Consider the following 13,027-nt stretch of genomic DNA (forward strand, 5'->3'; position numbering starts at 1 on the left):
CCTTTTATGAGCCTTAGGAATTAGGTGTGAAAATGTGGCTTATCTGCAGACACCTAGGGTATTTCACAACAATTTATCAGTTGATCTTTTCATTTCATGAAGATTCTTAAAGATAAAATGTAACTTGTACCTGTTGGTATGACCTCAGCTGGCAGTTAATTTTCACAGGGATTTCATAATTTGGAATAGTCTTGGGATTGAAAAGATGTTCCAAAAACAATCGTTCTTGTTCTTTTTGAGCAAAAAGGTCTTCAGAAAAGCCAGCTGAACTAAAAGCTCCTCCATCTAAAGGCATCAGCTGGATTAGCGTTGCAAAACAATCCGTTGCCAAAAGCCGTACATGCTGAAGCTGATCGCTCATCCGACCTGTGAAGAAACGAGGTCTGATTAAAATCAATCAGGTTTGTGAAAGAGAGGAGGAACAACCCTAACTTCCAACGAGAAAAAAACCTGGATACTTCAAAGAAAAGGAAAAAGAGATACCTTTCTTCCCATAAAATAGAAAGTGTAAACAAGTAACTGTCCCGGTTAGAGAAGGATGTAAAAGCCTCGACAATGTATGGATGAGCTCAAATTTTGATTATATTCTTCCTTCTACGCAAGTTAAGAAGATAAGCATCTTTCCAGCAAGATTCTAACAGATTGATCTCCTCCAGAAATGGATAGTTGAATATGTGGCATTTAAGATTTGCTCGAATCACCTAACAAACTAAAACTATAGTTAATCTTATAATTTAATTGCAATTTCCAGTTACAATAGCTTACGGATTCAATACACAGCATAATAGAAAGAATAATGAGACGGGGGAATCGCTTTTAAATTTAGTAATCTAATTATAAGGAATAGTAGATAAGTACTGGTTTTAAGTAGTAAGATAGACTCCAATTTATTGTCCTGAATTTATTGTACTTTTACAAATAAACTAAATTTAACAAGGACAAAACAAACAAAAAACCTAACAAAAAATATTACTATTTATTATATATATATTTATTTATTAGATAACCATAATATAATCTTCCTTTCAAGCTTAATAACAGTGAATCAATGAGGTTGGTGAATTGATTGAACTAACAAAGAATACCTTTCCTCATCGCTCATTTCAGTGCTAAAAAGTTTTCTACACGACGTTGCTGCCATTACAGCAATGAATAAATTAATACTAGGGCTCAAAATCAGTAAAGGGGAGGATGAAGAGAGCCAAGAAAAAAAAAGAAAACTTACCAAGTAAAGGAACAATTAAGAATACAATGTACGGTATGATCTCAAATTGCATTTTTTCAAGTATGCATGCAATGGCTTCAATGGCACCCTCTCTTTTACTATCACAGTCTGATGCTCCTAAGTAGAGAAGAACTTTATTGATCACATCCTTCATAACGAGGCTTGAATCAATTTTCGATAAAGCTGCCAAACATCTTGAAGCTAGATGTCGAACAGCCGAGTAAGGGTGAGTGATTAGCAGGCAAATATGAGGCAGCAATGTTTTAACCTGGTAAAGCAAATGAGACACTTTAAAATATATATATATTTCATTTATTAAGTAACTAGCACCTTTGCATGTAATACCTATAAAGATTAACTACTTTTTAAGTCAGATCTATATCTAAGCTAGTTTTACATTATAGAATGAAGTATTTTTTTATCCTAATCAATAAGTTGTACATTTATTGAACAATAAAAAAAAGAAGAAAAAAAGAAAAAAAAACATTTGAAATAATAACAACAAAACTAGGGACAGGAAAGGGCAGACTTCATTTAATTCATCCACCATTTTACACTTCCAATTTGAAGCAGAGAACAGTATGTACTTACATACTAAGCTTTTTTATTAAAGCTGAGAGATTTCATAAAGGAGTTTTCATGCTGGATCAATGACAAAATGACGATTTTAGTCTACAACACAAAAAGTAGTGCCTGCGGAGTGGAGTCAGCTCTATTTATTTTTATTAAAGATTGATTAGCCCTCGTCTTTTGAATATACCAATGTGCATGCGTCTTAATTCAGTTCAATTTTTACTTATCATTATTCATTATCATTATCATTATTCACAGAGTATTCTTATTTAGATGGAACATCCCATTTTATAAAAGTTTTCACTTCAGAGATTTGCTATTTGGTGCGGCACTGGTTTTTACATCAGAGCAGCAACTATAGACGTGTTTTTGGTCTGGTTAGACCTATCAATCTGAGAGGAAATTTTCTGAATAAGTCTCAGGAAACGTGTTCTCACTAGAAAAAAATAACCTGTCTACAGTTCAGTTCTAATTGTAAAGACTCGACAGGCTTCATGAAATAGAGAATCTCACCTCTGACAAAAGCGATGCATCAACAGAGCCAATCGTTACTTCCAACACTTGGAGGCTGGTGATTAGAGTTTCAGCAGAAGCATTGTTGTTCACAAAGGTACCAGCATCTGTGTACAAAATAGGCAGAGAAATAGATACAAAAAATTTCGAAATTTCTCATGAATCTAAAAATCATTGGATTCAGGGACAAGGATATCTTGTGTTAATAGTGTAATCTATATTCAGATATAGAATTTGTGTGCAATTTGTCATTCTAAAATATTTGGGGCTAACAGAACATAAATTTAAAATTGATATGTAACTGGACAAAATAATGGAATGAAGTAAAAAAAAAAAGATATATACCTACCCACAAATTTAAAATAATCAGTGCAAGAGGAAATTAAGTTTGCTGGATTTAAAATTTTTACTTTGGCGCTTATTAGGGATGAAATTACTAAGGTGATGATACTTGAAGTTTTGATGAGTATCTAATATAATTTTTTTTAAGACTTAACTTCTTTGTATAAAAGGTGAACTCATCATTTTTGGTTTATTAACCAATCTCCTACTCTGAAAATAGTTTTCTCCAAGATTACTAAGTGATTAAGAACATACTCATAAAATTTCAGAGTAGAATGTTTCAAACTTCCCTAAGTAGAGTAAGAAAAGAAAGCGAGGGCTCAAGAAGAAAATTAGGCAATATGTAATTGGGAATCAAAGTTTCCCAACAAAGCCAAGGGCCAGGAATGGGACAGCTCCAAGATATTATTGGGAAGTTAGGGGTGGTTATTCAAAGAGTGAGCGATTACCATGTGTACATAAATGCATGTGTATGTGTTTGGTAGTCAAATTTTCCTGGAAAAGTAGGTTTTAGCCAGAAAAAGTTCTTATTCCCAGGAATAGGCAAGTTCCTTGGATGCTGCTTCCGCCGAGCAAGCAGAGCAGTTAAGACTGATTCAAGTTGAGGTTTTTGCAACAAAGGCTGCAGTGATCTCAGACAGTAGTCTACCATCGATTTGATTTTTGCAACATACTTGTGATCACAAGTTCCTTTTGGGGGATTGTTTTTTCTTACAGGGGAAATCCAATAAAATACTTGAGCAAATCGGTACACCTGCCTTTTTGTAAAACAAGAATTGGTCAATGGAAATTTGCCAACAGCAGATGTCACTTGATTCCTTTGTGAAAAACTCGGTCCATTTGATTCTGAGACTAAACATTTGTTGAATTTGTTGGAGTCAAACATTTACGACGCACTAAGTTGAAGCTGAACCTCTTAGCACTGAGGTGCTTGAAATTTTTGGAAAAATTGAGGTATCAGTAATTTTGGACAAAGTTCCTTTGAGGTAGACTTTGCTGAAAAATTTAATTTCAAAACTTAGGTAATGTGCAACCTTGTGACACCAATTGAAATTTTTTATGAGCCTTTAGACCTTTTGTGATTTTCAGAAATGAAACTTGTTTGGCTTGAAATCTCAAAATGCTACATACCTCCTTCATTTATCACAGGCTTCAATTATTAAGTGCTAAATTTATTTAAGAAATCAAAAATATACTGACCGAAATTACTTAAGTCTATGGTATTCTTCACTACAACCACCATAATCTCCCACAAATCAGGCAAATTTTTTGGCAGTTCAGCACCAAAGTGAGAGACTATTGCATTAAAAGCGTAACTCGCGCCACGTTGCTGGATTTGATTTTGTTTCTGAGTCTGTGAATATAAAAAAATAAGAACATTGAAGCATCAAGCCATAGTGAAAAGAAACAAGAATAAAAAAAAGAGGGGAAAACAGCAGAAATTCTAAATGCAAAAATGTGTATAAAGTTCTCTAGGGCAGATCACATAATAAAATATGTTTCGCAACAAGAGAAGTAAATTTTTAACCCTGAATAAGGTACCATACTATGAAAGCAAACTCCACTTTTACCTACAGTCTGTTACTATAAAGGTTTGCTTATGGCAGCTCTAAGATACCATAAAAGATTAAAATGTCATCATGATAAGTTTTTAAATCTTTAGGGGCTGTTTGGAATTTTTACGGGGGCTAATTTTTGGATTGAAAGAAAATTTTATCTGTCAGCACATGCAATAAAAGACAACTTGGTCTTACCATAATTAAGTACATGGACTTAAAATAAAGCGTTTGAGAATTTAAAAAAACTTGTGCCTAGTTAAATAAACGTTTAATGACCCTACCACTAGCATGAGATGCCAAGTTACCTGAAAACTATACATGTACATCAATCAATTCATACCCATTCACCAAGCCACTTGAAGATAAGTGCCACTATGAAGTAAGCATGACGACATCGCACTTATGACTCCCAAATTACTGGAACGAGCTTTCGTATCATTATCATCCCACAGAGTAGGTTTTCAAAGGGTCAACTAAAATTGATGACAAAATTCAAATTATATCTTGCCAGTGATTCTTTTAATCATTTTAACTGAACAAAATTACCTCATCATCTGCAGTGAGAAGTTGATTCAGCGGTATATCAGTTTTCGGAGGTCTTCCAGGTCCGGCACCTGTGCCGCCACAGGAGCCTTTTAAAACCGTCTTTTCAGCCATCTACAAGGAACATCAAGCGGAAGCTTTAGTCATAACCCTGTATTAAACATTGAGCAGATCTTTGTTCTCCGTTTATGGCTTGATCTCTCTCAGCCTAGCCTATAACCTCATGCTGATTGACAGTAAACAGCAATGCTGCCATGTATTCCTGCACTATAGATTCTGCCACCATATTGACCAAGACACGTCAACTCAAAAGCAATGAAAAAGAAAAACTCAAGTTGTGGAAAATGTGTGCGTGATGAGTTCCTCTTTTAGTAAACCAGACTCGTTAGGAGTTTCTCAGATAAAAAGCAATTTCCTTGCAAATCTCTCCTCAAACATCAAATTTTCAGTTCTATGAAAAGCTCTATGTATAATAAACAAATCGCTTCTTATAAATTTGATTCATCTCTTTGGGGTATGGACTATGTAATCTTACTTTTGGCGGACTCATACTTTAAAAAATGTTGAGCAAATTAGATCCAAACGAGAAGTGAAATAAAATCAGTCAAACAAAAAAATTCTCCTCATTCAAAAGAGAGACTAGGAGTCCAAGTAATTCTTCCTCCATAAAAGTGATTTTACAGCTTAGTACCTTCTGACGATTAACAAGAGAAATGATGCCATGGTAATTTTGATTAGAAATGGGGGAGGAGTTGACTCCTGATTCTACACTGTTGCTCAAATCACCATCATTACAGTTTCTTGTTGTCTTGTTGCTGTTTTTGTCCGGCTGAAACAAATTAATGGAATTTTTAGGATATTGGAAGAAAAAAGGAACTTGCGAAAGTTTACACATGACTCAGAAAATCTCAGTCAAACATGAAATGTTATAAAACTACGAAATAGTACATTTACCTTGGAAAAATACATTTTAAAAAAATAGTTTCGAGAAAAAAGAGTTTAAGGTTTTTATCTTGCCTTGATAGGAACTCAGAAATGTCAGAGTATAACTTCACAGCCTTTTTTAGCGCTGAAATAAAATAAATCCAAATAAATTTATTCTTAGCATCTACAGAATATTTTCCATGGAATCATCAAGTATATATTCAAGCTTCTACCCAAATTGATGAAAGAATAATCTCCAGAAAAAATTGTTTTACAGAGTTAGAGTCCTTTTATATTTAAAGATGGAATAATATCCTCAATAACTCCGATGTCAAGAGAGAGAAAAATTAAAACTTACGTAAATTTGAGGGGTGAATTCAGGGTCAGAGCAGAGTAAAGCACACAAATTAGTGATGATTTTAGTGTTGGGGCAAGGTTGGCGTTGGGTACACAGCTCCATCAGTTGTGAGAGATGCAAGGCAGCTAAATGCTGAAAAGGAAAATTTGACAAATATGAGATAACAATATCATATTCAGAGCTACAAATATAAATTGCAACAAAGAGTGTTTTCAGAGATCCAGAGATAAAATGCTTTCTTTCACTCAACTAATGGTGAAACATTTCACCTGTTTGCACAGTGGGTACCTTCTAAAATAGTTAACTAGGATTCAATTTTTTTCATTTGTTCGAAAAATTGCATGGTTCATAAAAGAAGAGGAGAGAACGGAGCCGCAGGTCATCACATCCAAGGCAATAGAGCTAAGAGTATTCAGAAAAACTAAAAAGAACAGCAAAGCAATATCATAATGTGAAGCACTATTTGATGAGGTACTATCAAAGTTTGAGGTTTTTCATAAAAAAGTTGTAAATACATACTTAAATCATATAAAAATAGTCAGAGATAGAGGCAATGGCAAAGCTCTTGTCTGCTCACCCATCCCAGTCTAATGCTCCAGACTGAAATTCTATGGACATGCTTCAGTCTTTTTCCTCCAGTTTTTTTAGTCATTCAGTTATGACAAAGCTTAAGGATATTGCTTGAGGTATGAAAGCAGCAGCTCATTTGACTTATTTCTCAATGTGTCAGTAGGGATGTTCAAACAAATCCTTGTCAGTTAGCTTTCGATTACAGCTTGTTTTGAAATACCAATAAACTTCAATAAGGCTGCTCTTGCCAGAAACAGGCAGCTTTAATGGAGCTGTACAACCTCTGAGTTGGAGCATCGTTGCCTTGCATATCTATTCATTGGGTTGCTTGGCCCAAAATAGTGATGAATATTACAGTAGTTCATTGTCGCTAGCTTCAAAAACTCCGAAAGGTAAGGGTCCTCTTATCTTTACAACTTCTTAAAAGAACTATTATGATCATAGCTTATCGAAAACCTGTAGGACAACCCTGTGTGCCAGCACTAGGGTTGGAATATGCATTGCTCTTTTTGATGCATTAAGCAAAATTGGTATGAATAATTACTTACTTGCAGGTGTTCGTTTTTCTCTTTCTTGATTGATTCCATGAGAGGCTTAATGACAGGGTTCAGTTTTTCTGGTAAACATTTGAGCATCAAAACTGCTCCAGCAAGAGCAGCTTGCGTTCTGTCAAGAATTAAAGAAAAAGCTACTTTTGAGAGTCCTAATTGTGAAAATTTAAATCATGTTGATAGATACAAGAAAATACTTGTAGTAGTTACGTTGCATCTGAATAAAATTTCTTCTTCAAAAAAAAAAAAAATGTGAAAATTGGTGAGACAAAATACACTTGCTCCTGTTATTCAATGCTCACAAACTATATGAGAACTGAGAAAAACCTTAGGACTTACAATGAGTGTCATTTTAGTAGGAGCAAAGACACAGAAAAAGGGACATGAAGAAGATAGATCTTTCGATAATTATAGCTCACGCTGACTTAAAAAATAAAATACTAGTATTTCGGAGAAATGGTCTAGTAAATTTTTGGGTATGATTGAACACACTGAGATTTTTTTATTCTAAAAAATGAATCAAATACTATCAAGTAAATTGCAAGAAGAGTGAACTTTTTTCAAAGAGATTGATGCAGAAACGACCATTTTCCTTCCAGCCTAGATTTGCTTGATTTTTGGTACACTGGATGAGAGTGTATAATGGGAATCTTTTTCAAAAACAGCCCCTAAAAAGAAGCTCTTGAACTTTTTGGTAAAAGTACAGATAAATCAGTTTGAGGTCTTTCCATTAAGAAAAGTTTAACTTAATCTAATGATCCATACATAGTTGTAGGCAGTTGAAGGTTCCACCTTTGATGCAGCGTGGCAGCTTCGTACTGGTGCGTATTAGAGTTCTAAAAATTTATTTTTTACTCTAATTTTAATTTTTGGTATTTCTTGGCTTTGTTTCCCCGCGAAATGGTGTGGACCCAGCACCATTTCTCCACCTTGTTACATACAGTTTCGGGCCACTTTTTAGTGTTTAATTTTTAAAATTTGTACGCACACTTCGGGGTATGTGCTTCTCTCGTTCGAGAGCGGGCGGTTGCGTCTAGATGCGTTCGCATCTCCAACCAGTCCGATAATCATTTTTCTTGGGTTTTCCTTGTTTTGTTATGAGAGTTGTTCAGCAGCGACGGTAGATGGCGCGAGGATCACACTTTTGTGTCATGCCTCGGGTCATATCCATGACGGCGTTTTAATGCCGTCTTGGATTTTGCGGCATGTTAAGTTGGGTTCACTGCTGAGTGTGATCTTCTGATGAGGTCTAATAAGGCCCAAACCGGTAAAGATCTCTCGGCGTGACTCCAACTTGATATTCCATTGCGAACTGCCTGAGCTGAACACTCTCCCCCCTCAGTTTCGTACTGGTGCGTATTAGAGTTCTAAAAATTTATTTTTTACTCTAATTTTAATTTTTGGTATTTCTTGGCTTTGTTTCCCCGCGAAATGGTGTGGACCCAGCACCATTTCTCCACCTTGTTACATACAGTTTCGGGCCACTTTTTAGTGTTTAATTTTTAAAACTTTGATGCAGCGCTCCCATCTATGAAGGAGGAGGGGGGCTGAACCAAAAGTCTGCCATATTTCAATGTCTCACATACTACTACCTATATCATCCCTGAAAAGATGAATCGTATCTAAAGGAGCCAAATCTAATGAGACAACCTCCTTCTAGATTTGTTTACCCATTCTCTGAAAAGATTTGCTCTTCTCCTGTAGTGGGTTTAAGTATAAATATTTATACATTAGGTGTTCAAATAAATTTTGTGATTTAATTTGAATGGAAGAACAAAAAAAAAAAAAAAAAAAAAAGAGTTGAAAAATTAAGTTATTCATGCGTAGGCATGAAATGGTCTATGATTATTGTCTAATACAATATGAAGACAATAAATTAGTGCTTGACCTTTGTCTTCTAAAATCTGATGATGTGGAGAAGAAATGAAGTCAGCTTAAATTATTTCCAGGTATTTTTAAGTATGTTAGTTTTAAAATTGGTAATTTTGAGAAAACATACATCAAAAATAGTTCCCTACACTGCGTACTAAAAGGAGATCTTCTGAAACGTTGAACTACACTTGTTTTATGTGCACATGTTAATTATGCATGTTTCATTACGCAATAAACTAGTGATTTTTTCCAGTCTCTCAAAAGTCTTGCAACTTCATATTTTGCTTAAAATCAAACTTGATTCTTGAAAAAGTGTATTTAATTTAAAAAAATAACATACCTCACAAGATGTTTTGACTGCTCTGCACTGATTTGAAAAGCGTTCATTTGTACAGACTTTCTTCTGTCTTCTAAAACATCTAAAATCTGTTTCTTCTTCAATGATTTAATCAAATCCTGCATGTTTGAGTTGGTCAGTTGTTGAATTTGATCTAATGTTAATACCTACACAAATTTCAACCTTTGAAGTAAAATCATAATGACAGCTAAGTAGAAGCAAAAAGTACTAGACTTAAAACCAGATACACATGAATGATGGCATCTTATACCCTCTTGCCATTGTGCAGCACCAGTTGCATTGTAAGTTCATTTAATTGCAAGACAAAGAATGTACTGTCTGTACATCTTAAGTCTCTTAAATGATGGCTCAAATTTAAATGCGACCATCTGCCTGGCTAGACACTGGGAAGAAAGTGAAATGCCTCCAATCCTCTCCACAGACACTCAAAATGGATTTTTTGTATTAAACCTGATGTTCATAACACTGATCCTTGCATTGACAAAAAATTCAATTTTCATTAATGAGAGACGTGAAATCTTCCCTAGATTCAAGCAGTAAAAAGTTAATACAGGAGGGGAGGGTATTAAAGTTGTTTGCAAAAACTAATGCATGTTATGAAGCTGATGATACAGCTGATAGAGTCTTTCTCATAAATTTCTTCCATCTATTCTAGTTCATGAGATAAGAAGAAGGAATCTCATTCTTAAATGTGCCCTCATACAAAAATTATTAATCTCTCCTATACTCAGAGGACCCTGCAAACCTCTTATGGGGATGTTTGCCATGATCGGCATCCCATTTTTTTATGGCATTCAACACCTGTATGGATGCTGATCAAATATCATCATTGCGCCAACTTTCTACGAGCTATTGTTTTTGCACAATCTCAGGTTGAATTTTTAATAATTCCTTGAATAGAAGGAGACAGCGTGGCAATGGAGTGTCAAAGCGACTCCTCTTTCTTTCAACACTGGAAAACGATCTGGATACAAACAAGGAAAAACCCGGCCAGTGAGAGGTAAGGAAGACAGTGGGAGAAAGAGAAACTTATTTATATGGTTGAGCAAAAAAGTGCGTAGAATCCGAGATAAGACTGCCACACGGTTTTCCTGATTTTTTGTTGACACATAGCCAACTGTACTTGAGTGTACTGAAATGAGGGATCTCTTTGACTCTGTATCACTGCGCTGTTTCCTATTAGTCAAGGAATTATCGAAACTTCAGCTGCAGATTGAGTGAAAACGGTAGCTCGTAAGAAGTTGGTGCAATGATGGCTTTTGATCAGCATCCATAGATGAATTGAATGCAATAAAAAAAAATGGGAAGTCGATCATGGCACCCATCCCCATAAGAGGTTTGCAGGGTCCTTTTTTTTGTATACTAATTTTTTCTTTAATTATGCTTCGTTTCTTATTATATTGCTTCCATGAGTTTCATTTTTTGGAGCACTGGAATTTAAGGAAGAGCTGACTTACCTTTCCGTACTGAGAATCATCGAAAGACAGGCCATGATGTTTCAACATTGAGATGAGATCTCTTACTTCTTGCAGAAGCTTGGTATAAGAGGAGGCTATTTCATCAAAGAAAAGCCCCTCATTCAAGCAGAAAAGAAGCCTATCTTTAAGAAGAGGGGGGCAAGGAGACGGAGCAGCCAAACGTGCCCACTCAGCCATGACAAGTCCAATTACAGTTCGTTGCAAAGCTGACTTTGAATTTAGATAGACTAGAAGCACTTTGATGAAGCAATTGATTGGGGACTCCGACTCCTCATCATATATCACGCCTGGGGCTGGTTTCACCAGATGAACAGAGAGTGCACCTAAAATTAAAATCAATCACTCGAGTTAAGTAGCTTGTACATTCTAGAAGGCCAACGATTCCTGCGATAATAAAGAGGGTGTAAAGAGTCAATAGCCCTCCCGCCAAAATTTTGAAACTTGTGTTTTCGGTTTCCTCCGCCAACAGCGCGCAGGCGGAGGAACCCGAAAACAAAAGTCAGGCCTTCAGCCATTCCCGTTCCTAAACCTGTGTGGATTGGTCTTGCGTGATGTAAGTTGTCTTTTGAAATCAGCCCTTCGAGGCTGAATCCTCGTTTTCTCTTTAGTTTTAGTGTTTTATGACTTGTACGGTCTCGCGTAGAGGTTGGGCAAGTTAGGGGGGTTCCTCCTAACTCCGTGTTCTTTTCTTTTTTTTGATGTCCCATCCGTCATCCCTTCGGGACTCCGGTCCCCCAAGGCGGCTTTTCCCCTAACGGGAAAAGTCGACCTTTACAAGGGAAATACCTATAAGGTGGTTTTGGTCTTGCCTATAAGTGGAGCAAAGGACTAATGTGTTGTAAGTATGTAGTCCAGTCAATCTGGCCCAAAAAAGGGGTCTACTTTGCGAAAATCTGAGGAGAAAAAAGTAAGACGGATTCCTATGTAATTTGGGTCGCTGAATCCGAATCTGATGTTTGCCAACAAAAATTTTGACCGGAAATGGCCGCCATCTTGAAAAAATGGCGGAAAATCACGTTTTTTCCCCAAAATCCCCCAAAATCTCACTTATTTTGGGGTTTTCGACAAAATAAGTTATCTTCACTTTTAAAGTACGTAAAATTTCCTATCAAACGGCTTTTAGATTTTTGAAATCGAACAATTAGGGTAAAAGTTATGGGCGATCGCGTTAGGGGTGGTTTTAGGGGTTGATGAATTTTTCACCAAAATTGCTGCGTAAAAACGCTGTAACGCCGTTGGAAGTGAAACAAAAATTCCGAAAATGGTTTGCATATGTCCCCCTGGGTACCAGTGACTCTCCGCCATGAAGAAATCCCCCACCCCCGCCCCTCCCCCCGCGCCCCTCATTCAATGTGCACTTTTTTCAATTAAATCACACTAATTACAGATGCCGAAAATGTATGCAAAACCCTCATGGATCACTTGGTTTTCCAACTCTCATCACCCCCCTTAATCCCGTTATGACCCCCCTTACCTACCCCTCCCCCGTCAACCCCCTCCCGCCCCTCCATCCCTCCACCCCAAACCCTTATTAGCCATATAAGAGCCACCGAACCGATTCTGAAAGCAAGATTTTTTTTTTTTATTTTTGTTTTTTTTACAGGCGGCGAAAATCTTTTAAAGACTTCATCTTAGGCAGCTAGGAACTCAAGATGGATGTGTGGGATTTCCACCCACTAAAAACCCCTCCGCTTTGAGTGAGCAAATTGAAAAAAAAGAGCACCGAATGAATGTTGTCTTGAATAGCTGTTTCTCTGTAACATTTTCCATAAATCCGCTCCAACCCGGTAAATTCGATATTATACTGACCGCTGAAATTACAGAGTGAGAAATCGCGTTGCCTTTTTTTTGGCACTTCGGTTTGCTCTCAACTTTTTTGTTATTTAGAATGATAGTATGAAGTAGGAGCTTCAGAGAATTTGGAATGTCTGATTCTGCGTTCTTAAAAAAATCATGAGATGCAGGATAGTTGTCTGTGTCGTAACCCTTCGTTCTGATATCCTCGAGAATCATTTTTGCAGCAGTTTCCACGATACGTAGCCTTTCAGCGTTTTTATTGCTTAAAACCTGATTTTACCAAGCTTCGTTGAGAATCTTATCACCAAAAACGGGAAAAGATATCACTCATTGGTTTGATTTGGTTATTTTTTTAAGAACGGGG

General features: G+C 36.3%; 1 protein-coding gene across 1 annotated transcript in view; it reads right to left on the reverse strand.

Moving 5' to 3' along the window:
* Hel89B (histone acetyltransferase 1) overlaps window positions 1–13,027 on the reverse strand; it is a 40,784-nt gene that overhangs the window by 10,622 nt on the left and 17,135 nt on the right. Inside the window, 10 exon segments of the mRNA XM_072299847.1 lie at window positions 131–366; window positions 1,226–1,493; window positions 2,312–2,418; window positions 3,854–4,007; window positions 4,759–4,869; window positions 5,447–5,584; window positions 6,038–6,169; window positions 7,156–7,273; window positions 9,371–9,534; window positions 10,846–11,189. Coding sequence (XP_072155948.1) covers window positions 131–366; window positions 1,226–1,493; window positions 2,312–2,418; window positions 3,854–4,007; window positions 4,759–4,869; window positions 5,447–5,584; window positions 6,038–6,169; window positions 7,156–7,273; window positions 9,371–9,534; window positions 10,846–11,189 — 1,772 coding nt within the window.

The sequence above is a fragment of the Bemisia tabaci genome, chromosome 4 (assembly GCF_918797505.1).
Source record: "Bemisia tabaci chromosome 4, PGI_BMITA_v3".
Lineage (NCBI taxonomy): Eukaryota > Metazoa > Arthropoda > Insecta > Hemiptera > Aleyrodidae > Bemisia > Bemisia tabaci.